Source organism: Dasypus novemcinctus, chromosome 25, assembly GCF_030445035.2.
Source record: "Dasypus novemcinctus isolate mDasNov1 chromosome 25, mDasNov1.1.hap2, whole genome shotgun sequence".
Classification (NCBI taxonomy): Eukaryota; Metazoa; Chordata; class Mammalia; order Cingulata; family Dasypodidae; genus Dasypus; species Dasypus novemcinctus.
This window is the reverse complement of record NC_080697.1, coordinates 32,318,665-32,343,029: the sequence shown is the minus strand read 5'-3', so window position 1 is coordinate 32,343,029 and position 24,365 is coordinate 32,318,665. Positions and strand designations below refer to the sequence as shown.

Below are 24,365 nucleotides of genomic sequence, written 5' to 3'. Positions count from 1 at the left end.
GGGAGGCAAGTGCTCAACTGCTTGAGCCACATTGTTCTCTGATATTTACTTTTTTTTTTCTTATCCGCCCCCCCCGGTGGCTTTTTGTATACTGTCTACTCTCTGTGTCCATTCACTGTGCATTCTTCTGTGTCTGTATTTATTTATTTTCCCCTCCCCCCTTGCAGCTTGCTGGCTGTCTGCTTTCTGTGTCCATTTGCTGCACACTCTTCTGTGATTTTGCTTGTCTCCCTTTTTTTGTTGTGTTATCTTGCTGAGTTGGCTCTCCACAGTGCCTGCGGGCTGGGCGGCACTCCGCAGTGTGCAGGTGAGGCTGCCTTCACAAGGAGGCCCCAGGACGCGAACCCAGGGCCTCCCATATGGTAGATGGGAGCCCAACTGATTGAGCCACAGCTGCTTCCCTCTGGTATTTACTTTTGCAGCTCTTGAACTCTGCCAGGATGAATTCTTAGAGTTAAGCTCAATCCTTAAGTTAGAATGGCTGACATGGACAGTCTCAAGTATAAGGATATTCATGAACAAACAAACAAACAAACCAAACAACTCAAGGGAGCTGATGTAGCTCAGTGGTAGACCAGTGAATTCCCATACACAAGGTCCTGGGTTCAATCCCAGACCTTGGTACCTCAAAAAAAAAAAAAAAGAAAGAAAAGAAAAGAAAAGAAAAAGTAAATACCGAGTGGTTGTTTGCTCAGTGGTAGCAACTGGAGAGGAAGGAGCTGAGAAGAAAAAGAACCTGCTACTAAAGCGCCTGGGCTAGTCACAGACTGAAGAACACTTTAGTCTGAGTTCCCAAAGGTCTTCAGAATTCCTAATTTTTACATGACCTCTCCATGGCAAGAAAGTAAAAGGATGCAGGACCTTGATCTCTTCTTTGTAACTTATGAACTCCTTTGTGCAAGCAATGTTTGCACAGTATCTTAGCCACAAGTATAAAACAAGGGACAAGTCCCGACTACCATGACCCTTAGTTTCAAGTTCATAAGAACTGGCAATCTGATAATCAGTTGGAAGTTGATTTTCTCAACTAAAGCAAAGTCTTAGAAGTCAGACAAAACAGGAAAAACATTAAAATTTTTCTTCAATTTCTAAATACAACAACAACAAAAAACATCCAGAAAGGAGAAAGTATTCCAGTTTGGATTTATATCATAAGGACAGTATTTTTATGTTGAATTGTAACTTGTTAAAACTGGACCATATCTTGTGTTATTCCTTATAATTTCTCAAGCTTCCCTTTGCCTTTGCCAGCATTTTATTCTAAATCATCCTAGAAATGAGCAACTGAGGTGCTTGCTGCTTGTTTCTTGCCGCCACAAGTGTAGCTTTTGAAAACTGATCTCACAGAACCTGACTTGCAATGGGGGCTCACTGTTGACCCAGATCCTTGCCAGAACCTGCATGTTTCTTCCAAGGAGAAGATTCCCACACTTCAGGGCTAAGCTCAACAAAGGGTGCTCCTTTGTACCTCTTTCAGTTCATGGACCCAGCTATGCTTCAGATGTCACCACCTCACTGTCCAGGAGCCCTGCTTCCCTTTCCTCTGAGAGAGCCAGGAAACTTTCCCTTTTCTATTCTCAAAATTCTCAAAAAAAAAAAAAAAAGGGGTTTATTTTAAGTAGATGTGGGTCAAGTGATTGGGTTTCCATCTACCATATGGGAGGTCCAGGGTTCGATTTCTGAGGCCTCCTGGTGAAGGCAAGTTAGCCTGAGCAGAGAGCTGGCCCATGTGGAGAGCTGGCCCAAGGGGAGTGCTGGTCCATGCAGGAGTGCTGGCCCAAGTGGAGAGCTGGCATAGCAAGATGACACAACAACAAGAGACATGGAAGAGAGACAATAAGAGAAACAGCAGACCAGGGAGCTGAGGAGGTGCAAGAGATTGAGCACCTCTCTTCCACTCCAGAAGGTCCTAGGATTGGTTCCCAGTGCTGTCTAAAGAGAAAGCAAGCAGACATAGAAGAATGTACAGTGAATGGACACAGAGCAGACAATGGGGGGGGGGGAGGAGGCGGATAAATAAATAAATCTTTTTTAAAAAAACCAAAACAGTCTGACTGCACCTGCGTTTTCTGCACCTAGTGGTTACTTTCCTGCCATCTTCTAGGAAAGTTTCCCTTGTTGGCTCCCTGGGCCCTAGACCAGCCTTCTGAGGGAAGAGGGTCATCCTTACTCACCCTTCAAGGCAGGGATTCTTAACCTTTTTTGTTCCATGGACCCCTTTGCCAGTCAGAGGAAATGAATACTACCATAACTTATTTATTGTATATATTCATAAGCGAAGGAGATGCTAGATTTCAGTTAGAGGTCAGAGAAAATAAAGATAAGAAGTTGATTTTTTTCAATTCAAGCTCATGGACCCCCTAAAATCTTGGATCCTTGGTTAAGAACCCCTGCTTTAAGGGTCACTCCAATGTGCCTATGCCTACCATTCTAAGGAAAGTCACCTGAAATGATTCCAGGAACCTTGCCCTTCCCAGTCTAAGAGAGGTCACCTCACAGAGAACAAGGGAATTACCTGGAACCTTCTTAAAGAAAGGAAAAAAAAGCCCTACAAATGTCATTGCTGGTAGGAGACTCAACTATATTATGAATGGGTTATTTTGGTTATTATTAAAGTAATTGGCATGCCCCATGGTATCTAAGCCCCTGTCAATCGGAAGTAGAGCGGCATCATCAGATCCCCAAGTCCTCAAGATTGAGGAATGATCAAATATAAGGGAGGAATGCAATATGTACTAAAGTAGAATTATTATTATTCTAAAATGGAAAAACTTGTATCATTGATATAAAGTCAATGATCACCAGAGGTTCTGAGGGGAGGGACAGGAAAGATTAAGTGGAACATGGGGCATTTGGGGACACTGGAATTGCCCTGTATCACATTGCAATGATGGATACAAGCTGTTATACATGTTGTCAAAACCTCTAAAATTGTGCAGTACAAAGTGTAAACCATAATGTAAACTATAGACATGCTTGGTAACAATGCTTCATTATGTGTACATCAATTATAACAAATGTACTACACTAATGAAAGATGTTGCTAATGGGGGAAAGTGTGGGAAGAGGAGGGGGTGGAGTATATGGGAACTCCTTATATATATATTTATATATTTTTTAAAGATTTATTTTATTTATTTATTTATTTTAACACCCACCCCTCCCCCCCCGCAGTTGTCAGCTCCCTGTGTCCATCCGCTGTGCATTCTTCTGTGACCACCTCTATCCCCATCAGTGGCACCGGGAATCTGTGTTTCACCTTGCTGTGTCATTTTGCTGTGTCAGCACTCCGTGCATGCGGCACCACTCTTGGGCAGGCTGTACCCTCTTTTGCGTTGGGCAGCTCTCCTTACGGGGCGCACTCCTTGCGTGTGGGGCTCCCTTACGTGGGGGACATCCATGTGTGGTATGGCACTCCTTGAGCGCATCAGCACCATGCATGGGCCAACTCCACACGGGTCAAGGAGGCCCAGGGTTTGAACCATGGACCTCCCATGTGGTAGGTGGACATCCCATCCATTGGGCCAAGTCTGCTTCCCTCCCCTTATATTTTTGATATAGCATTTATGTAATCTAAAGCTTTAAAAATAAAGGGGAAACGGATGTGGCTCAACTGAGAGAGTGTCTGCCTACCATATGGGAGTTCCAGGGCCTCCTAGCCCTTGTGGTGAGTTGGGCCATGTGCAGTGCTGATGAGCATAAGGAATGCTGTGCCATGCAGGGGCACCCCCTGTGTGGGGGAGCCCCATGCGCAAGGAGTGCGCCCCTTAAGGAGAGCCACCCCGCACGAAAAAAGCACAGCCCATCCTGGCGTGGTGCTGCACACACAGAGAGCTGACACAGCAAGATGACACAACAAAAAGAGACACAGATTCCTGGTGCCACCAAGAATGCAAGTGGACACAGAAGAGCACACAGTGAATGGACACAGAGAGCAGACAAGGCGGGGAGAGGAGGGGAGAGAAATAAAATAAATCTTAAAAATAAATAAATAAAATAAAAATAAAGAAAATGATAATTAGTGTAAATTCACTATTAAAACTTGTCATGAGAAAGCAGATTCTGGATAAAGGACAGTGAACAAGGACTGTGGTTAAATAGTCTTGGACCACTTGCTCTTGATTAAATAATTGTCATTGGTTTCCTAATTACTCCATCAGGGGATATAGCAGGGCATTACCTGGGTGTGACTCTTGACTCACAAACTCCTCAGTTTCTGCCATTTCCTGTTACAGGAATTGTTGCTTTTGTCCACTTAGTAGAACCAGCCTGAAGTACATACAAAGTATAAGGTGAAGCAGCAGAAAATGTAAATATGAAAAGTAAAAACCAGAAAGAATATGTAAATCTGCTTATGCTTTGTTTTCCACCTAGACTGCAAGCTCCAAAAGGATAATGACTATTCTAATTTATCTCTGAATCCTTAATAATGCCTAGCACACTCTTTATTTAAATATGACAAAGATCAATTCTTGACCATAGTTTAACAATAATACTTGTACCTATAGAAGTTTAAACTTCCACTGTTGAGATCTTTAAGGTAACTCACTCTGAAATAAGAATAAACCTCTGGTGACCAGAGCTGTAAAAGTGAACTTACATAGCTTTGCTGCTTTGGGTGACATCAATGCCCCAGACCAGTAAGCCTTGAGCCCCTTTGCCAGGAATATTTCATCCCAGCAAGCCTCAGCAAAATCCGAGAGATGAATGGAACATTAGATTCTACAGGGTTCCTTGAGTTACTTTGGGAGCACAGAGTGGGAAAGGAGAGATCCAAAAATTAAGTTCTCTATACCTTATACCTTTCTTACTCCCCTACTTCAGCCGGGAGGACATTTCTACTGAGGGCTGGAAGCAACACTGCAGCCTGAGGCACCCACAGGGTGGAGAGAGAAGGTGAGGCACATCAGTGAGCAGCCATCTCAAGTCCAGCCCACCTGCAGTCCCCTGGCAGAAACACCTTGGGTCCTGAGGGAAAACTGTACCCATAGAGGCTCAGAACAGAAGGCATCGTACACACCTGGAGGGAATATGTTATCCTGGAACTTCTTTGTCTCCAACCATAGAGGAGAATTTGGGGATCACAAGGGGGGAGTGCCAGAAGTGCTTACTATCCACACCTGCTGATTCCACTTAGATCACTCAGCTGTGCATATCAAAAGCAGAGTTATCAGACTTCTGAAATATGCAAACTCTCCCTTGATCTAGCAACCCCAACTAGACCCGGAGACCGTTAGCTAGGGAGACCGTACCTCATTTACATTTGAGCTCCAAATTAAAATGATGACCCATCAGTTGAAAGGGCCTCTTACTCTTTGTTTTACTTATGGACATCAAATAAATAAATGGCTTCTGTAATTGCTAGGTGTTGGTTGAAGGTGGTGTCAATGCCTAGTGAGTGCAAGGTCCTGAGCCTTAGGTAGAGTAACTTAGCTCACCATTCCTTCTCTTGCAGCCCACTATTTGGTCATCTGAAACTACTACCACTTCTCTAAGGTGGGGTAGCCTATTGCACTTCCACATTTTTAAATCAGGCTATGCCTGTTGTGGGGGATGCCCTTCCCCCTTTCTTGTGAATTTCTCCTTTTTCTTCAAGATCCGATTTGAACCATTTCTTCTGTGTAACTATGCCCAAGTTCAACCCTGATAATTTTCCTTCTGTGTCACTGCTGCACCACACACAGCTCTCTTACACTGCTTCCTATGTTTATACATCTTCCTCTTTACTGGACTATGAGGTACTTGGAGTCAGGGGGTTGCATGTTTTCATTTTTGCATTTCTGGTAACAAGATGAATGCACTAAGTGACAAGAAATGTTTGCTGAATGAAAGAATGATGAATGGGAAGTTTTTATGAATTTCCAACTCAGAGAATGTTTAAAAAACATACTGGTTTTGACCTGGTATGTGTCCTGACTCAAAGAGTAAAGGAAATTGTAGGAACAAATATAGACAAGTATGCATATGGAGCAGCATTAATAGTGATAACTGCTCCTTAGGAATTGGGAATGTTTAGCTTGATGAAGGAAAGTCACAGGCATAGACAGAATATGGGAAGACTTCATAGTGGTATCCAAATACATGACCAACTAGATCCACTAGGTAGAAGATACAAAAAAGCACATTTAGGCTTAACATTCTCTAACAGTCAGAGTTGTCCAAAACAGAATGAGTTCCCTTATAAAGTAATGAGTTTTCTGCCAGTAGAGATGTCTGAACCCAGACATGAATGACCACAATAATGACATTGGACAAGATGATCTTGAAGCCTTCTTCAAATTTCAGGGTTCAATGTTCGGACTTGAAATGTTCACCAGTAAGCTCATGGAAGAAGTGCTCTTTGAGGTTATTAAATTTCATATGGATTTCTTGGTTGAATATGCTAAGATGTAAATGCCAAACCACATCAAAACCCAGGTTGTTAAGGAGAAAAAGATAGTGGAGCTTTAAGCGAAAGTATTCAGTAGTGCCTTTAAATGCAGAAGTAGGAATTCTACCTAGGAAAGAGAGGTATTGTTTGCATCATATCATCCGAGGGTGCACTGGGTACAAAACAAACTGTGTGCTCCTACCATGGGCAAATTCACTACAGATCTCCAGGACAACCTGCGTTCTGGTAGTCAGATCTTGGGAAGAAATGGTGGAGGTGGATGAAGGCTAAAGAACTAATATACCAGGTTGATAAGAGTTATCACCATAGAAATACTGAGATTCAGGCCCTTCAATCTTGAGAGGAAAGTAGATCAACGTCTATAAAATCAAAGTGCTGAGAGTACAAGTGGACATGTTCACCAAACTCCAGAATGTCAGTAGTGGTTTTACTTCTCTCTGGATCACAGATTTCATTTACTGAATCAATAGTATGCCATGGCTAGCCAAGGCTGTGAGCATATAAATACCCAGGATTGGATGGATTGGGTTTGGCAGCATCTGGTGGAAACACCAAACCATGAGTCTCCCACTGTAGCAACATCTCTTGCACTAATAAACAAATAACCACTAACTGAAATTTGGAGCAACTGGAAATTATTTGAGATGTGGTTGTGGTGAATTTGGCTTCAATTTCCTTCTGACAGTGTCCAAGGACTGGCAAAACGGAACCATTTGATTGACATAAGATCTAAAAGATGGAAAGAAATCATTTACAAAAAGACCAAGAAGGTAGAAAAAATAAAGGCTAAGCACTAAAAAAGGAAAACCGATAAACCAATATGTAAGTGAACAATTTGACGATATGGTTTAGACAGCCAGTCAACAGTCACTGAATTTAACTAAAGATGTGCTAGGAAGTACTTAGGCTGGAAATAAGGTGATGTAGGTTCCAATATTGGGTCTGCCACCAACTAGCTATAGGATTTAAGGAAGTCATTTATCACTCTAGGCCTCTGTTTTCTCATCTGTAAATGAAAGATTGAGCCAGTTCTTTAAGTGTTAATGTCCTTTGATTCAGTTGCATGCTATAAGGATTGAAATTCTTATTTTGAAATGTTACTTGTCATTGAAACCAAGACTATATCAATGACTAGGGCTCCTGTGTAATCAAAAGCAGCACTACTGAGATTACTGTAATTTCAAATTCATTTTGTTAAGGATAAAAGACCCCTGTGAAAGTAGACCTTTCTCAATTTTTTTTTATCTAGTTTCCCCCAAAGGGAGGCAGTAATGGTTGTTAAATTGCAAAAATTTGGTTTCTGTGGAGAAGCAATTGAAAACACTCAAAATATACTGCCGAGACAGGCAAGGTTTGCATGTGTGGTTTATTTCACCTGCTCTCTTTCAACTGTGTGGTTAGCACTTAACTTTTGCTATCAGTACTTATTAACATTCATGTGCACCGAGTCTAAAAATAGCATCTTTTAAATAAGACTGCATTTTTAGCTAGATATGGGAAGGTTGAACAGAACTGGTTTCCTGTTTTTTAAAAAAAGAGTTACTTTGGTCAGTTACTCTTGCTTTCTCACTTTCTTCTGTTTGTATTTGTGCTTATAGTCTTTCTTCACAAAGTAAAATAACAGGGGTGACACAAATGCAATAGTTAGTCCTATGCTAGAACAACTGTATGCAATGGAATTAAATAAAGAATACTAGTGATAGGGGCACTGAAGCAGGGAGAGGAAAGAACTTGTCAAAGACCACACATAATATACTAATTACCAGGACCCAAGCTCAGGTTTCTAGATTCCAAGTTCAGAGCTTTCTTGTTACACCAAGCAGCCTCTGCTATGAACTATTTAACCAAGCCCTGTGGAGCTTGGGAGTGCAAGAAGGTGAGGAGCAGTGCCCCCACATGAGGTGCTCTCTGAAATGTATGAGAAAGGCATTTCATAAGAGTGAAGGCTATTGGTAGGAAGAGAGAAGCAACATACTTAGGGACTTGAAAGTGAGGGTACTGCCTGTAAACTCAAGCCCTCAGAAGCAAAACAAACCAAAATTTTAAGAAGGACAGAATTATGATTGTACACTTTCACCACATTTGTTCTGCATCTGATGCAGAATTGAATGGGTTTATGAAGAATTCCCAGTGCTCTGTTCTCTTACCCTACCACTTCTCCTTCATAGAGAAGCTCATTTTACCCTATCTTGGTCCACATCATTAATCCTTTCCAACAGTATTCTCATTTTCCTTTAATTTCCTGCCCAACAGAGCAACTAATAGCAAAAAAAAAAAAAATGTGTTTGAATTTGCAAAGTTCTTTAAAGGGTATTTTACCCATTAGCATTGGTTTATCACCTACTTTTTAATTTTTTTTAAATTTTTTAATTCATTTTTTAAATAATATTACATTCAAAAAATATGAAGTCCCATTCAACCCCACCGCCCCCACCCCCCAGTCCCCCCACAGCAATACTCTCTCCCATCATCATGACACATCCATTGCATTTGGTAAGTACATCTCAGGGCATCGCTGCACCTCGTAGTTAATGGTCCACATCATAGCCCACACTCTCCCACGTTCCATCCAGTGGGCCCTGGGGGGATCTACAATTGTCCCGTAATTGTCCATGAAGCACCACCCAGGACAACTCCAAGTCCTGAAAATGCCCCCACATCTCATCTCATCTCTTCCTCCCATTCCCTGCACCCAGCAGCCACCATGGCCACCCTTCCCACACCAATGCCACATTTTCTCTGTGGACATTGGATTGGTTGTGTCCATTGCACATATATGTCAAGAGGGGGCTTAGATTCCACATGGATACTGGATGCAATCCTCCTGCTTTCAGTTGTAGGCACTCTAGGCTCCATGCTGTGGTGGTTGACCTTCTTCAACTCCATGTTAGCTGAGTGGGGTAAGTCCAGTAAATCAGAGTATCACCTACTCTTAATAAATGTGGAAAGCATTTGGCACATACTAAACACATAATAAATATTTGTTGAATGAATGAAGTTTACCTCTTAAATATATCTTGGTTGATAGGATAATTTAATAAAGTTAGGGATTATATTCATTCATTCAACAAATATTTGTTGAGTATCTATTATTTGCTAGGCTTCTGAATATTGGGGATATAGCAGGGAACAAATTGGCAAGGTGTCTATCTCCATGGACTTACAGTCCAGATTGTGAATGGTGTAGTAGATCAGTTAGGATTTGGAGTCAGAATGCCTGGATTTTAGGTCCTGCTCCAGTACTTCAATGTAACATTATCTACTCTCTCTTTGCCTCTGTTTTTCCACATACAAAATGAAAATGATAAAAATACCAATACCTGGAGTTCATTTTGAGGATTAAATATGACAATGCATGCATAATATGATTTTTAAAAAGTAAGGGTCAATAATCTCTTAACCATCTGTACAAATATTATTTATTTTTAGAATATTTGGTGAAGACAACTAAACTAAAAGTTAAAACTAGTATTCACTTAGATGAGCTCTATTTAGTTTGGGAGAAAAAAGATGTCCCCTTAACTGATGTATTGATTCCATTCTTGACTCTTCTGAAGAGTCAACTAGAAGATTGTATGTAATCCTTCTTAAAGAGTGTTTAGTAAAGTCTCACCCCAGTACCACAAAGGGTAGGCTGAAGAATGAAATAGGGACAAAGAGGAGATTTAAATAACACGAGGAAATGTTCATGGCATTCAGGATTTCCTTCCTTTTTCTTTAAGTTTAAGATTTAGATTTTAGTAACTTGGGAGTTGACAACATTTTCCAATGACCTTATTGGACATTTCAGTGTTCTTTCAATGAAGGTATGTCCCAAAAGAGCAACTGAACCACCTTAGCTCAGAAGCAAAAGGTAAAACAGGGGTATTCAATGCTGCCAAGTAAAAGAGGTATGTTTATGGCACTAATATGTCAGCTAACATGTTCAACTTCAGAAGTCTGGCCACAGGTAGACCGAGTAGAATAGGCAATAACGTGACTTGATTCTCTCCATTTTCCTCCCTCAGGTGAGTAGGTAAGTATAAATTACAGATATTTTCATAAAGCACTTCATCAAGTTCTAACAAAATGATTTTAATCTTCTTGTATTGCTCCTTGAAGTTTGCCAAAGTTAATGAGGCATGAGATGACATGTTCCTCATTAGTGGGAATGGATACCTCACAGAGCAATGCCTGAAATAAATGCTTTCTTTTGGGAGAAATGATTAGTAACTGCCTAAGATCATACTGATAAGTAAAATGCAAGCTAAAACCTGATTCTCCAGATTTTTAGTCCATTTTTCTTTAAATAGCCTCAAAATTCATTTTGACAAACAGGAATGTAACATTTGCTTTCCCTCAAGTAATCAGTTCTTTAATACTATCAGCCAGAGGAAAAGAGACAAATCTCCTATGTAGAAGAATTCCAGTAATTCATGTAGCTACTCCATCTCAAAGGAGGGGGGCTGTCACTCCCACCCCTTAAATATGGGTTTTACATAGTAACTTCCTTCCAGAGTACAGTTTGGACAGGAGGGGTGAATAGTAACCTTACAGGGAGAAACTTGCCAAACACTACCTCAACCCAGTGACCAAGGCCAACAACATCAACAGTTACAAATAATGGTGTTAGTATGTGCTGTTGATATATGATGAAAATGGCATTTTAACTCAGTAATCTTCATCCTCCAAACCCATAACTCCTGTTTAATCATGAGAAAAACTCCAATACAGCCATCTTCATCCTACAAAATCCCTGACAAGTATTTCTCAAAACTGTCAAGGACATTAGAAACAAGGGAAACCTGAGAAACTGTCATAATCTAGAGGAAATTAGGAGATATGACAACTCTATGTAATATGGCATCTTAGATAGGATCTTGAATCAGAAAAAAAGACATTAGGCAAAAACAAAGGCAATCTGAGTAACCCAGGGACTTTACTTAATAATAAGTACCAATATTGGTTCATTAATTGTAGCAGATGTACCATACTAAGGTAGGATGTTAATAATAAGGGAAACTGGGTGTAGAAACTCTGTACTATCTTCTCGACTTTTATGTAAATCTAAAACTGTTTTAAAAACTAAGGTCCATTTCTAAAAAAATCAACAAGTTACAGTATAGACTAAATAAGAGAAATAACTTACCAGATGTCACCGAGCACAAAAACCCACTTTCCTACCTCAGCTTCTAGAAGCCACAAAGGAGATGCCAGCAGCTCTCTTGCCCTTGTGCATTTGTTTGGAAGCAACTGAGGTATATAGCCTTTCACAGCCACAGCCGCAAAGCCACATTCACACAAGCAGAAGCGAAACTGCCTTGCCATCACGGGCTTTTTATGGCAATCTCCTCCCTCGGATATTGACTTGTGCTAATTTACCTTTTTACATAAACTTAAATTGTACATGATTTGGGGATCTTACATCCTTCTCCACCCTATTTCTACAAACAGTCAGATAAAGTCATGTTTCCTTATAAATATATTGTAGCATCTATTCTGTAGCCTCCTCTCCTTGAGGGTGAAGGCGATTGAGATAAACCTGACTTACCTGTTGAGGTGGTGGTTGCCAGGTTTCATCACTGTAAAGTTACCACCCCCTACCCTTTCCAAACTGTACTCTTTGGAAGAAAGTCATGATGTGAAACCCACATTTAAGGAATGGGGAGTTAGCAAAAATGTTCCAGCACTAAGGGACACCAAAGGCTGTTTCCCAGGCACTGAAATAAAAGACATGACTGGATTGATGGATGATAGGAGATGATATATATAAACTGATTCTTGATTTTAAAAATCTTGAAATTTACCAAAACTAAAATTCACCAAAATAAAACAACATTGGGTTGCTTGATGTAGAAATGAGTGTCATGTAGTTTTAAATAACTCCCTCTGGAACTTTAATTTTATAGCTGTGTTACAAACAGCAACAGTAAAACGTCAGACATTTACTCCAATCTGCTCTGTCTGGCAACCCGAGCAACCACGTTAACCCTAGGGGAAGGCTATTATTCTTTGTGCCTTCATTTTCAGGTAGTGTGCTACCTTTGAAGGCAGGCAGTCATTATCAGGACAACCTTTAGAAACTCTAGACATATTTTTAGTCCAAAAAAGCAAAGGGATCAAAATGTGGGAAGAACTGAAGATGAATAGACTGTGGCCTTAAAGATTGCTTTGAACTTTTGGCATTATGGACCTCATTCATAAGAAAACCATACAAATACCAATACAAAGTTCAAAGTAAAGAAAATCAAGGCAAACACTATCACTGATATTGGATCTTCTACTTATCTGCCGGGGCAAAATCACACGTACTTATATTTATGTCACACATGCTTAGCTCTCCTTCTACTGGCTGTTTCTTTGCTTGACCTGTTAAATATATTCTTAAGTGAGGCAAGCTTGACACAGAAGGACAAATACTATATGTACTATTATGAACTAAATATACTGTTTAAACTCATGGAGTTAATAATTAGACTATAGGTCGCCAGAAAATAGAATGGGGTAGAGAATGGAAAGCTGAGGGTTAAACTGTGCAGAATTGGTGACAAGGTTGCTAGTAAATATTTGGAAATGAATAAAAAGGTCGAAGTACATCATAGTGTTTGTAACTAGCAGAGCTATTATATGGGTAGGACAGTGGTTGAAAGGCAAAGGCTAAGATCTCATATTGCTAGAATAAAAGATAAATAATGTAACATGGGACTATATGACATTAGTGAAACCTCATGTGAAATACGAATATGGGTAATATTCATTGCATATATTAGACTGTAACAAAATATAAATACAAATAAACTAGAGAGATAGAAACAGAATAGCAGCTATGTACGCAGGGGAAGCTAGGGAGATTGTGAGGTGATGAGTTTTTGCTTGTCTATTTTTTGTATTTTAGTATTATTGGAATAATAAAAATGCTCTAATAATGATTGAAGTGATGAATGCACAAGTATGTGATTATACCTAATACCATTGATTGTATACTCTGGATGGATTCATGCTTTATTAATATGTATTTAAATAAAATTGATTTGTTAAAAAAAAAAAGTAGTGACAACACCAAATCTTGGTGAGGATGCTGGGGAACTAAACTCTGTCATATACTGCTGGTGGGAATGTAAGACAGTGAAGCCACTCTTACACTTCTTGTCAAACTTAAATATTTCTAGTTTTCATTCTGCAACTCAAATCTCTTATGATCAGTCCACTGTTGAAAGTCCCAGATAATTCAGCATTGCCCATACACAGGTGGTTTTCTAGAATCCCTTCAGAAACTTTCTTTTTTTTTTTTCTTTTTTTCTCTTTATTTCTTTAATGTTACATTAAAAAAAATATGAGATCCCCATTTACCCCCCATTCCCCTCACCCCACTCCTCCCCCCATAACAACAACCTTCTCCATCATCATGAGACATTCATTGCATTTGATGAATACATCTCTGAGCACCACTGCACCTTATGGTCAATGGTCCACACCATAGCACACATTCTCCCACAGTCCACCCAATGGGCCATGGGAGGACATACAATGTCTGGTAACTGTCCCTGCAGCACTACCCAGGACAAATCCAACCCCCGAAAATGCCCCCACATCACATCTCTTCTTCCCACTCCCTACCCTCAGCAGCCACCATGGCCACTTTCTCCACACCAATGCCACATTTTCTTCAATTACTAATCACAACAGTTCATAAATAGAATATCAGTAAGTCCACTCTAATCCATACTCTATTCCTCCATCCTGTGGACCCTAGAATGGCCATGTCCATTCCACATCTATATCAAGAGGGGACTTAGATTCCACATGGATGCTGGATACAATTCTCCTGCTTTCAGTTGTAGGCACTCTTGGCTCCCTGGTGTGGTGGTTGGCCTTCTTCACCTCCATATTAGCTGAGTGGGGTAAGTCCAATAAACCAGAGTGTAGGAGCTGAAGTTTGTTGAGACCCAGGGCCTGGCTATCACATGGTCAGTTCAGAGATTCAGGTTCCCTGGGTATACATTAAACCCCAGTACCAACTACAGTTCCGATAAAAGAAACCAGAGAGGCTTGTGGACAAAGATCCTATCTGAGTCCAGCTCCATCACACAGAAACACAAACTCCAAAGTAGGGCCAACTGACATGGCACTGAACTCCATCTGCCATAACCATAGAACCTGTGGGTCTCTGTAGCCCTCAGAAGAACCAATACCTAGGGTTGCATCTACTTTTATCTGTCTCTGGGACTCTGCTGAGGTGTGCATAAAGGCAACCCCTCTGATAACCTCCTGGCTCTTTTTGGAGACTCATAGCCATATAAACTTATGTGTCCTTTCCATTTCCCCCTTTTATTCAGGTCAAAAAGCATTTTTAAGACCTGGTATTATATGTAGACTGAGATATTCTGCTGTCCGAGTTGACCCTTTTATTCAAGGTCATTTTCTAGTTACATCATCAGCTGGTACTTGGTAGTAATCCCTCAGCACCAGGGAGGCTCAACCCCGGGAGTCATGTCCCACACTGGGGGGAAGGCAACACATTTACATGCTGAATTTGGCTTCGAGACTGGCCACATTTGAGCAACACGGAGGCTCTCAGGAGGTAACTCTTAGGCACCCTGCAGCTCTAGGCCTTGTCCTTCAGAAACTTTAAACACATAAAATGTCCCTACTGTCTAACCTGGCCCCCATCCCAGGGATTCTGATTTCAATGAACCTGAGAAGGCCTGGCCACTGTATTTGTCAGTGATTCCATGGGGATTCTAATGTGCACCCAGAGCAGGGAACTTCAGAGTCCTAGCTGTTTGCTTAGGTGGACAAGACCCTTCTGAACTAGGTGTCAGCCCTTTGGCTTCTCCCTCAGGTTAGGTGGCTCCACAGATTCTGTGCCTAGCCCCAATGATTTGCTGGTCCCTAAAGGCTATATTTTCTCATCCTTCCATGTCTTTCTATTCTGTTCCAGGACTCAAAAATCTGTGGCTCCCATTGTGGCCAGCTCCATCCCATCTTCATTTCATGGAGACATGTCCCCCAGGAAGTGTTATGGTACTTTCTCCACCTAATCCAGAAACTTGACCATTTTCTACCATTGCACATGACATTTTGAATTTTAATTGCATTTGGAAACATCTGTCAACTCCAAGGGCAGGCCACATGTCTCCAAGTCCTTTATATCTGGTATCTAGAGGGTGTTCAATGATGCTTGTCTCAGAACATTAAGTGATTAACAAGCCTAGTGAGGAAAGTTCTAATTCTAGCCCCATTTCACAGGTGAGGAAAATAGAGGATTGATGTCTGGTTTCCTTATTAATACTCTGTGAAAGATTTTCCTTATTACAAGATGTGATGGTTAATGTCATGTTTCAATACAGCTATGTTACAAAGTCCAGTTGTTTGATCAAGCAAGCCCTGGCATGCTTGTTACTGTGAGTATACTTCGTAGACAGATTTAAAGCATTAATCAGTTGAATGCGTCTATGGCTGACTATCTACAGCTAACTGCATCTGCAATTGCTTTCAGTAAAGAGGAACAGCTCCTCATCCAAACAGATGGAGGTCTTAAAGCCAGAACTGAAGATTTCAGCTGTCAGAAATAAGAATTTCTCTCTCTATTTCAGTCAGCCTGCTTCTCCTGAGGAATTCATCTTCACTTTCAGTGAGACTCATGACCTACCTTATGGAATTTGGACTTGTTAATCCCCACAGCATGTGACATAATTCTTATAAAAAATCTCTCTCTCCACATATATCCATATATATCCATATATATCCTATCAATTCTATTTACCTAGAGAAGCCTGACTAATACACAAGACAAAGAGTATTTGTTGTGGAAAACTAACATATATATATAGTTTAAAAATTAAAATTTAAAACAAAAATAAAAAGACTCTTCTTGTCCCCACCTTCCCCATTCCTCTGTACTTCTTTTTGACAAAATTCCCAAAGAGTTGTGTAGGCTCAGTGTCTCCAATTCCCCTCCTCTCAATCTATCATAAACCTAGTCTAGTCGAGGCTTCACACTTACCATTTCAACAAAACTTCTCTTGTGAAAGTCACCGATGATCCTAGACAAGTTTCATCCCTCATCTTGCTTGGTCCATCAGCAACATTTGATCAGTTGCTCATTCCCTCCTCACTGACATCCTTTCTTCACTCAGTTTCCATGAAATCACGTTCTCCTGGTTTTCTTCCCACCTCCCTAGAGGTGACTGCTGGTTTCCTCTGTTAGTTCCTCCTCCTCTTTCCAACCTGCTAATAATAGAATACCCTGAGGCCTAGTCTTTGGTCTCTTCCCTTTCCTATTCACACTTGTCCTGTATCATACCTTTAAGGGTCACTTACTTGCCACTAACTCTCAAATTTATATCTCAAGCCCTGGCCTCTTTCATGTCTCACTGCTCACTAAACAGCCCAAACACATCATGTCTACAACTGACCTTCTGAGACAGCTCTGCAAACCCCGTTGTACCCACAGTCTTCTCCGTTTCACCTAAGGGCAAATACATGTTTCCAGCTCCTCAGGCCAAATGCTTTGGCCACCCTTTGCACATTCTTTCCCTCATACCCCACATCTGATCTGTCAGGAAATCCTGTTGAAATCTTCGAAATATCTTCAGAATCTGGATACTTAATATCTCCTCTGCTACTATCCTGATTTGAGTCACCATCACTCTGACTTTGTTTAAAGGTTCCCAAACTTTGCTATACACTGGAATCACCTGAGGATCTTTGAAAACTAAAGTCTGGCTCTCACCTCTTGATATTCTGATTTAATTATTGTGGAGTGTGACCTGGGCACTGGGTTTTTTCAAACCTCTCCATGTGGTTCTAATGTGCATCAAATTTGGGAATCACTGGATTGGTTATAATTGTCACCTAACTCATCTTGCTGCTTTACCCTTTCACTCTACAGTCTATTCGCAACACACAAAAATAGAGGTACTTTTAAATTATAATCCTTATCATATCATTCCTCTACTCAATATTCTCTAGTGGCTCCACATATTACTTAGAGTATAACACAAAGGCAGAGAGAAACAAGCCCTGGGAAGAGAGGGACCCGGGAAGCTTGAACCCTTGGCAGATGTTGGCACCCATCTTGCTCCAACATGTGGCAACAGACTTTGGTGAAGGAAGTAACTTATGCTTTATGGCCTGATAACTGTAGGCATCTACCCCAAATAAACACTTTTAAAAGCAAACATATTTCTAGTATTTCACATCCACACACCCTTTTGCTGACTAATATAGGAGTCATATTTATTTGTTTTTTTAATTGATGTATTTCAAGCACTTACAACAGTGACTGGAAAATAACAGATAATCAATAAATCTTGTTGACAAAATTATGAATTCATTTATTCAATGTAGGAAATATGCAGATAGTCTATTCATTCATTTTTCAACAAATATATATTTGAAATACATATTGTGTTCTAACACTGTATTAGAATATGTAGGTGAAAAACACAAAGTATTACTGTTCTTGTGGATCTTTATACAATGGAGAGAAGTGACAACAAGTGAATAAGTAAATAAACAAAAAATAAATTGAAATAATGATAAATGGTATAACTAAAATAGGGTAAGGAGATGGGAAAGGGGCGGTTCTTCAGATAGGCTAGGCAGGTGTCATTTGAACGGAAACATGAATAACAAGAAGGAATCAGCCATATGAAGATACTGGAGGAAGAATACCCCATATAGAAGAAAGAGAAAGTACAAAGGGCCTGGGGTGAGAAGAAGCTTGGCAGATAGAAAGCAAGGGTTTCTAGAGTTAGGAGTAAAGGAAGAATAGTAGAAAGAAGCAGAGGCTAGATCATATTGGGCTTTGTAAAGAGTTTGGACTTTATTTAAAAAGTAAACAGAAGCAATTGAAGGGTTTTAAGCTGGGAAGTGACAAGACCTGATTTTTGTTTTATAAAATAACTGTGACAGTTGAATGGACTAAAAGGGAACAAGAATGGAAGCAAGGACATCAGTCACTTATTGCAGGGTGTACATGTATCTTTGAGCAATATGCAAAGTCTTTCTAAGAGGTAACCAGACCTAGATTTTTTTGAGGAAATAAACCTCCTCATGCACTCTCCTCAGGTCAATCATTTGCCTGTAATGAAGATGTACATGCTCTTTTCCTATCTTCATTCACTCAGTGGTCCTTCTTCCACTTTACAAGAGAAGAACATATCTTTAGCTCATTTCTATGGTGCATTGCTTTGGGTATAAAAATCTACAGTGTGCTAAACGATGGACAAGTGGAAATATTGGTGTTTGTGTTTTAAGAAAGTGAATAATCTTTTTGTAAGTTGTTTGGTTTCATCAAAATCTTAGGATGGCTTCATAGATTTGCCAGATGGAAAAGTCATGAAAATTAATTTTCATGAAAGATGACTATGCACATTTTTGGCACAAAATTCAGAAGTTCAAAGAAGTAACTCCACTCTAATAAAATCCTTCCATTGTCATCTACTTGTTTATGTGGACATGTTTCTCTGCAATGCCATCTATAAAACAAAGGCTTAACGCTCTCTCTTCTAGCATTAAGTATATTTATCCACAGATATACCTTTTTACAAAATCAAATTCATTTATCTCATTAAGATATATTCCTAAAAATTTATTTTTAAATTCAATGACTCTGAGAAAGAGTAGAAGAATTGGTAATTTATTAAGTTGTTTTCAATCAATTGTATACTACTAATTATAATCACAACTCAAAATGCACTCGTGGTGATAGGAAAAACTTAAAAAAATGTTCGATTTACAAACATTTTCATGCTGGGAAATGATAGTGTGATTAATAAGTCTTTCAAGCTTAAGATGCATTACATAAGGATAACATTCTGAGGAAAAAAAAAGTGGAATGGAAATATGCTTACAAGTGGGTAAAGGAATAACGTAAATTTTCTGATGTAAAAAAGTTTCTTTTTTTTCTTTGTTTTGGAGGTAACAGGGAATTGAACCTGGGACCTTGCACATAGGAAGCAGGAAGTCAACCACTGAGCTCCATCTCCTCCTCTTCATATACTTATAAAATAGATAGTAGTGGGTATCCTTTTAAGAACAGCAATATTTACAATATGTTGGAAATTGCATCCTTTGCAACAATTTAAATGTATAATAAAAAGTTTATATGTCAACTCAAAGATTAGAAAGAAGGTAAATACTTTTAGAAAGTTCTTTAAAGAGGCACTTAACTAAAAACAGTGTGAAGACCACTGGTTCATTGCAAAATGTAAGTGCAAGATGCTGGTAACTTGGACTGAAGTGATAGTAAAGGGAAGGGTGGAAAGTAGTTGGACTGAGGATATAATTTGGAGATAAGTGTCAGAAGGATCTGCTGATTGTGAGGTGAGCGATGGTGCTTTTAGATAAAGAACTGGGAAAGAGCAAATGTGGAGTAAAGAGTTTTGCTTTGGACATATTAAGTTGGGGATTCCTGTTAGACACTCAATCTAACAAGATGTCAAAAACGAGAGATTTCAGGGCTGGGCTACAAAATTGGAAGCATATGGATGGCATTTCAAGCTGTGGTACTCTGGGATAACCTTGAGAGAGACAAGGCTGAGCAGTGACTTCTGTCAATATTTTTGAGGGTGTGGCAGAGGAGGAGTCCACATAAGACTCTGAGAAAGAGTAGAAGAAAAACCAAGAAAATGGAGCGTCTATTATGCAAGATGGAAGAAAGGCTTTCCAAGGAAGATGACATGTCAGTTGGTACTAAAGTGAGAAAAGGACAGATAAATACCATTGATTTTGGCAAGAAGGGAAGTTACAAAGTTTGACTAGGGCAGTTTCAATGTGGTGGGTCAATGACTTCAAGTTGCCTCAATTCTAGTAGAAAGTAACTGGAGACAGTCTTTACATACGCATGTGTCTTTTAAACGCATATCTTTTTCTTGGATAGAAAAAAAGCAAACCAATAAAAGCTCTTCCCATATTTATGAATGAGAGAGGATCTTAATTTCTGGTCTACGAACAAAGGAGATAGATCATGAATGGGTTCAGGAAAAAGTTATCCCAAGTCCTGCCCCAAACTGCAAAGTTTTGTGCGTGTGTGTTTTTTTCCTGGAGAGACACCCTAGTTTTCCTGATACTTCTCTGTGTGATCAAATGGCTACAATCCTTGCACCTCAGATTGCTACTGGATTCTTGCTGGGTCTCTCCCAGCCTCTGAATTTAGTTTCCACCACCCTATGGAATTCATCTTCTTGACGTCTCCCTATTCAAGTTCCCCTCAGCCTCCCCTGAAGTGAAGCATCTGGGCCCCTAAACCCTTATTTTCTGACCATCCGCAGACACGCTCTAGGTTTCCTGGAGCAGCTTCTATGCATAAGCTTTGTCCCTTCGCAGTATTGTCTAATCAAACCTTTTAAATCCCAAAATGCCATTTCGCTCAGAAGCTATTACTTAGCTTATGGCTCTTTCAATCCAAGCCGGCTCAAAAGGAACCCAACCTCTGTCCTCACTCAACAGACTAAATTCGCCCCAGAGGCGGGAGGACGACAGCTTTGCGCAAGTCTTCAGGATAAAGCTTTACGCTCTAGTAGCCGTCATTTTACGACAGACTGAGTGTCTTTGCGGCTGTTAACATTCCCGGAGGTCTGTGTTGGTAGCTGCTGTTTGTCTCTGTCGGCTGTCTCCTTCCACCGCGCAGGAATGAGGCAGAGACGGAAAGGTGCGGTAGGAGGGTACCTGACAGTGGAGAGGAGAACGTGGGGGTGGTCGGAAAGGGGCGAACGCTTGGGGTCGGATGCGGAGTCCAACTTTTGCCGCGGGAATCCGCTGCATGATTCAGTCCCCTGCCACCTGGGGGTTAGTCTAGTACTGTGCCTTCTCGTTTTATTTGTCGTGCTTTTTAAACTTAGCCTCGGTGTCTAACTCTTACATCCTTCACTTTGGCAGCTACTCGGTGTCTTTTGCGTAGATGGTAGTTTTCTTATTAAGGTGTGCCCTCAAATGAGTTTATGTGCCTGATCGATTTAAGGCAATCTCGGATTTTTAAGATTTATTCTGTACATTTGAGGTGGGTTTTTAAAAAAAGATTTTTAAAAAAAGGTTTAAGTTTTTTTTTTTTTAATCCAAGCGAAACCCTTTTGGAACCCTTGGATTCCGTGAAATAGTTGTGCAGTAATTCCCATTCTGTATTGTATCTCCTGAGTTAGAACGGAGCAATTCCATCCTTTGGTTTTCAACAGGATGGAGTCGCATTTCAAGTATTTTCTCAGTGGTTGTAGCCTTATCTCAGTACACTCATTTGAGCAATTGGTTCAATAATGATGCCGGTTATTATAACAAGAGCTACCCTTTGTTGAGCTTTTATAACAATTTAGAAGTTAACATCACCTCTATTTTACAGATGAAGCTCAGGTTCAGGGAGATAAATAACTTGCCTAGAGCCAAATTTTATGTAAGAAGTGTGGTGTGGAGCTGATTGGTTTTGTAGTCTCTATGATTACAAAAATAAGAAATAAAGATAATAAATAAATCTGAGTCCTTAACTACTGTGTTAAGTAGAGGCAACTCCATTGCCTCTTGGGTATCAACTGCCACGTCCTTTCCAAACAACAGGTCTAAGTTTCCAAGTTACCCGCAGTTGGTTATCTTGTCCCATCAAATGCTACAGGCCCCAAATTATTTGTCATCTTCTAACTTGCTCTTTCTCTGTCAGGCCATACAGCTTTACTGTTCTGGTGTCAACTGTCATCAAGCCCTGTTAGTTCTTATTTAGAAATCCCCTCTTGAAATTGTTTATTTCTCATTCTGGGCATCACCATTCTAATCCACATTCATCAATACCTAATACTTGAATAGTACTTTGACTTTATGTCCATTATTTCAGTTGATTCTTACAGTGGTCTTTTGAAGTATATATGTATTTATCCCAGTTTTGCAGATTAGGAAGTGGAAGCTCTCTGAACTTGTTGATCTTCCCATTATCTCACAGCAGTAGGGGTTGAGAGCCAGGTATTACAGACTAATATCAAAATTTTTTTACTTTTTATCTTGTGTGTTTTTTATTTTTTTATCATATTGCTTTTCAAGAACCTTGTACTTAGCATCCCAGATTGTTTTCTTTTCACTTTCAGAATCGTTCTTCCTATGTATAAAAACTCATTTTCTTAAAACACTCCTTTGATCTTTTTATTCCTAAACCTAATATATGATTCTCCACTGTCTATTGCATTCTGTTTAAATGCCTTTGCCTAGCCACCATGTCTATTCATTTCAATAGACAATTATAAGCCTTTTGTTGTGTGCCAGGCCCTGTATCTGTTTTTTATCAAATCCTGTCAGAAAGCCTGTATTCTGATTACGAAGTGCTCTTCACACAAAAATAGGTAATACTTATATATGACTTTGTTCCTTCTGGATTGCTCTCCCTAATCCTGCCCTTTGTTTAAACAATTCCTCCATGAAGACTTTTCTAATTTATTCCTCCAGTTAATTCTTGATTCACTCAAGGGCTATACTAGTGGTTTTCACATCTTATCTGAAACCCCCTTTTCTTCTCCAAATAAATTCTTACAGAGGATCTCAGTATATAAACAGATGAAAGCAGAGCTGTTTTGGTTGAAATGGGGAAAGAGAGCTCTCCCTTCCCTTTATTCCTCTTCTTCCCTCCCCCTGCTGTACATCAAATTTGGCGTTGTTTCCATTACATGGCCCTTAGGCACCTTCATGGAATTCTGAAATGCTGAATTATTTGGTTTGGAAAGCATTTGGCTTTGTTTACAGATGATTTTTTTTTCTCTCAAAGTGTTCAATGTGTTTACTTTTCCTCATTAAATTAGAAGCAGTGTGTGGTACAGCTGAAAAAGCATGGAATTTGTAGAGAAAAGAACTGGATTTGCATCTTGGCTATGATATTTACAATGATTTCTTAACTTTCCTTAGCCTCATTTTTCTAATGTGTAAATCGACCTAATGACAGTAACCTTAAAGTGAAGTTTGAAATGAGTTGAAGTAAATGAAAGGGTTCCATAACTGCCAGGGCTTTTACATCTCTACCTGTCTCTGATGACTTCCTTATCTTTGCAGACTAGCTTCTTCTACTGGCAGGATGCTTGCTTGCTGGAAGGTCCCAAACTGATATCCCACAACTTCTTTCATTAGCGAGAGGGCTGATGATTTTCCCCATGAGATTGGTTCAGATTGGCCTCACTTGGATAGGTGCCCATCCTTTGAACTGTTAAGTGTTCTAAGATTTGTGATGGCTGTGGGGGCAGCCATGCTGAAAAAAACATATATAGAACTTGTGGGTCAGATTAGTGACCTTTGTGCTTCTGTCTGTGTCAGCTCAATGCTGGTGTTAGAGTTGTGTGGTTATGTAAAGTGGTGGAATTTAATTGAGCTGGAACCCTCCCTTGCCATTGGCAAGGGGGTGAATTGATTATGGGGCAAAACTTCGGAGCCTGGATGTTTGGAGTCTGGACGTTTGCGGAGTCTGGATGTTTGCGGAGTCTGGATGTTTGAGTGTGCTCTGCTGCCTCGTCTCTGGTCCACCCCTTTGCTGGGGCTTGGAGGCCATCTCTGTCCGCACACCATGCACCTGGGTTTGTTGGGGCTGTCCCAACAAAACAAGTCAGGGTGGCTGGGTCCCCGGGAGGGGTGCCAAATTTGAGTAGGTTCTGTCTGCACATTTTGGCAGAAAGCTGGAAAGGGGGGAGTGGCTTGCCCCTTTCCAGTGAATCCACACCTTCTATTCATAAGCTGCATTCCTATTTGATTGTTGTGCACCCGACTGCCTGGAAGGGGGAAGGTGAAGGGGATGAAAAGCAGAATCAAAATAAATGCAGTAAAGGTCCCTCCCTAGGGTGTCAAGGCCAAAATACATTTGCATTCTGCCCAGGTTCTTTACTTTTCTGAATCTTTCTCTCTGTAAGATTATAGAAGTACTTTGAAATGTTTTAGAACTGTAAACTTGTCTGAAGAAAGGAGGCTATCGCTTGAAACACTAGACCTCTAATCACTTGATAGCCTTTTCAGTGGTCTGGCTGGGAACTTCAGGGTT

The 24,365-nt window shown here is 40.2% G+C and overlaps 1 protein-coding gene and 1 long non-coding RNA gene across 6 annotated transcripts in view; one reads left to right on the top strand and one right to left on the bottom strand.

Moving 5' to 3' along the window:
* The window catches only part of LOC101432161 (nuclear GTPase SLIP-GC), a 59,965-nt gene extending 48,321 nt beyond the window's left edge, over window positions 1–11,644 (bottom strand). Inside the window, exons 1-2 of the mRNA XM_058287872.2 lie at window positions 11,555–11,644; window positions 4,181–4,269 (exon numbers count right to left, since the gene is read on the bottom strand). Coding sequence (XP_058143855.1) covers window positions 4,181–4,223 — 43 coding nt within the window. The 5' untranslated portion in view covers window positions 4,224–4,269; window positions 11,555–11,644. The remainder of the gene's footprint in view (window positions 1–4,180; window positions 4,270–11,554) is intronic.
* Window positions 11,645–20,919: 9,275 nt separating this feature from the next.
* Window positions 20,920–24,365, top strand: part of LOC101431865 (uncharacterized) — a 37,566-nt gene continuing 34,120 nt past the window's right edge. For all 5 annotated transcript variants that reach the window (XR_009183448.1, XR_187813.4, XR_002798842.3 and 2 more), the window contains exon 1: window positions 20,920–21,029. This is a non-coding gene — a long non-coding RNA (uncharacterized lncRNA). The remainder of the gene's footprint in view (window positions 21,030–24,365) is intronic.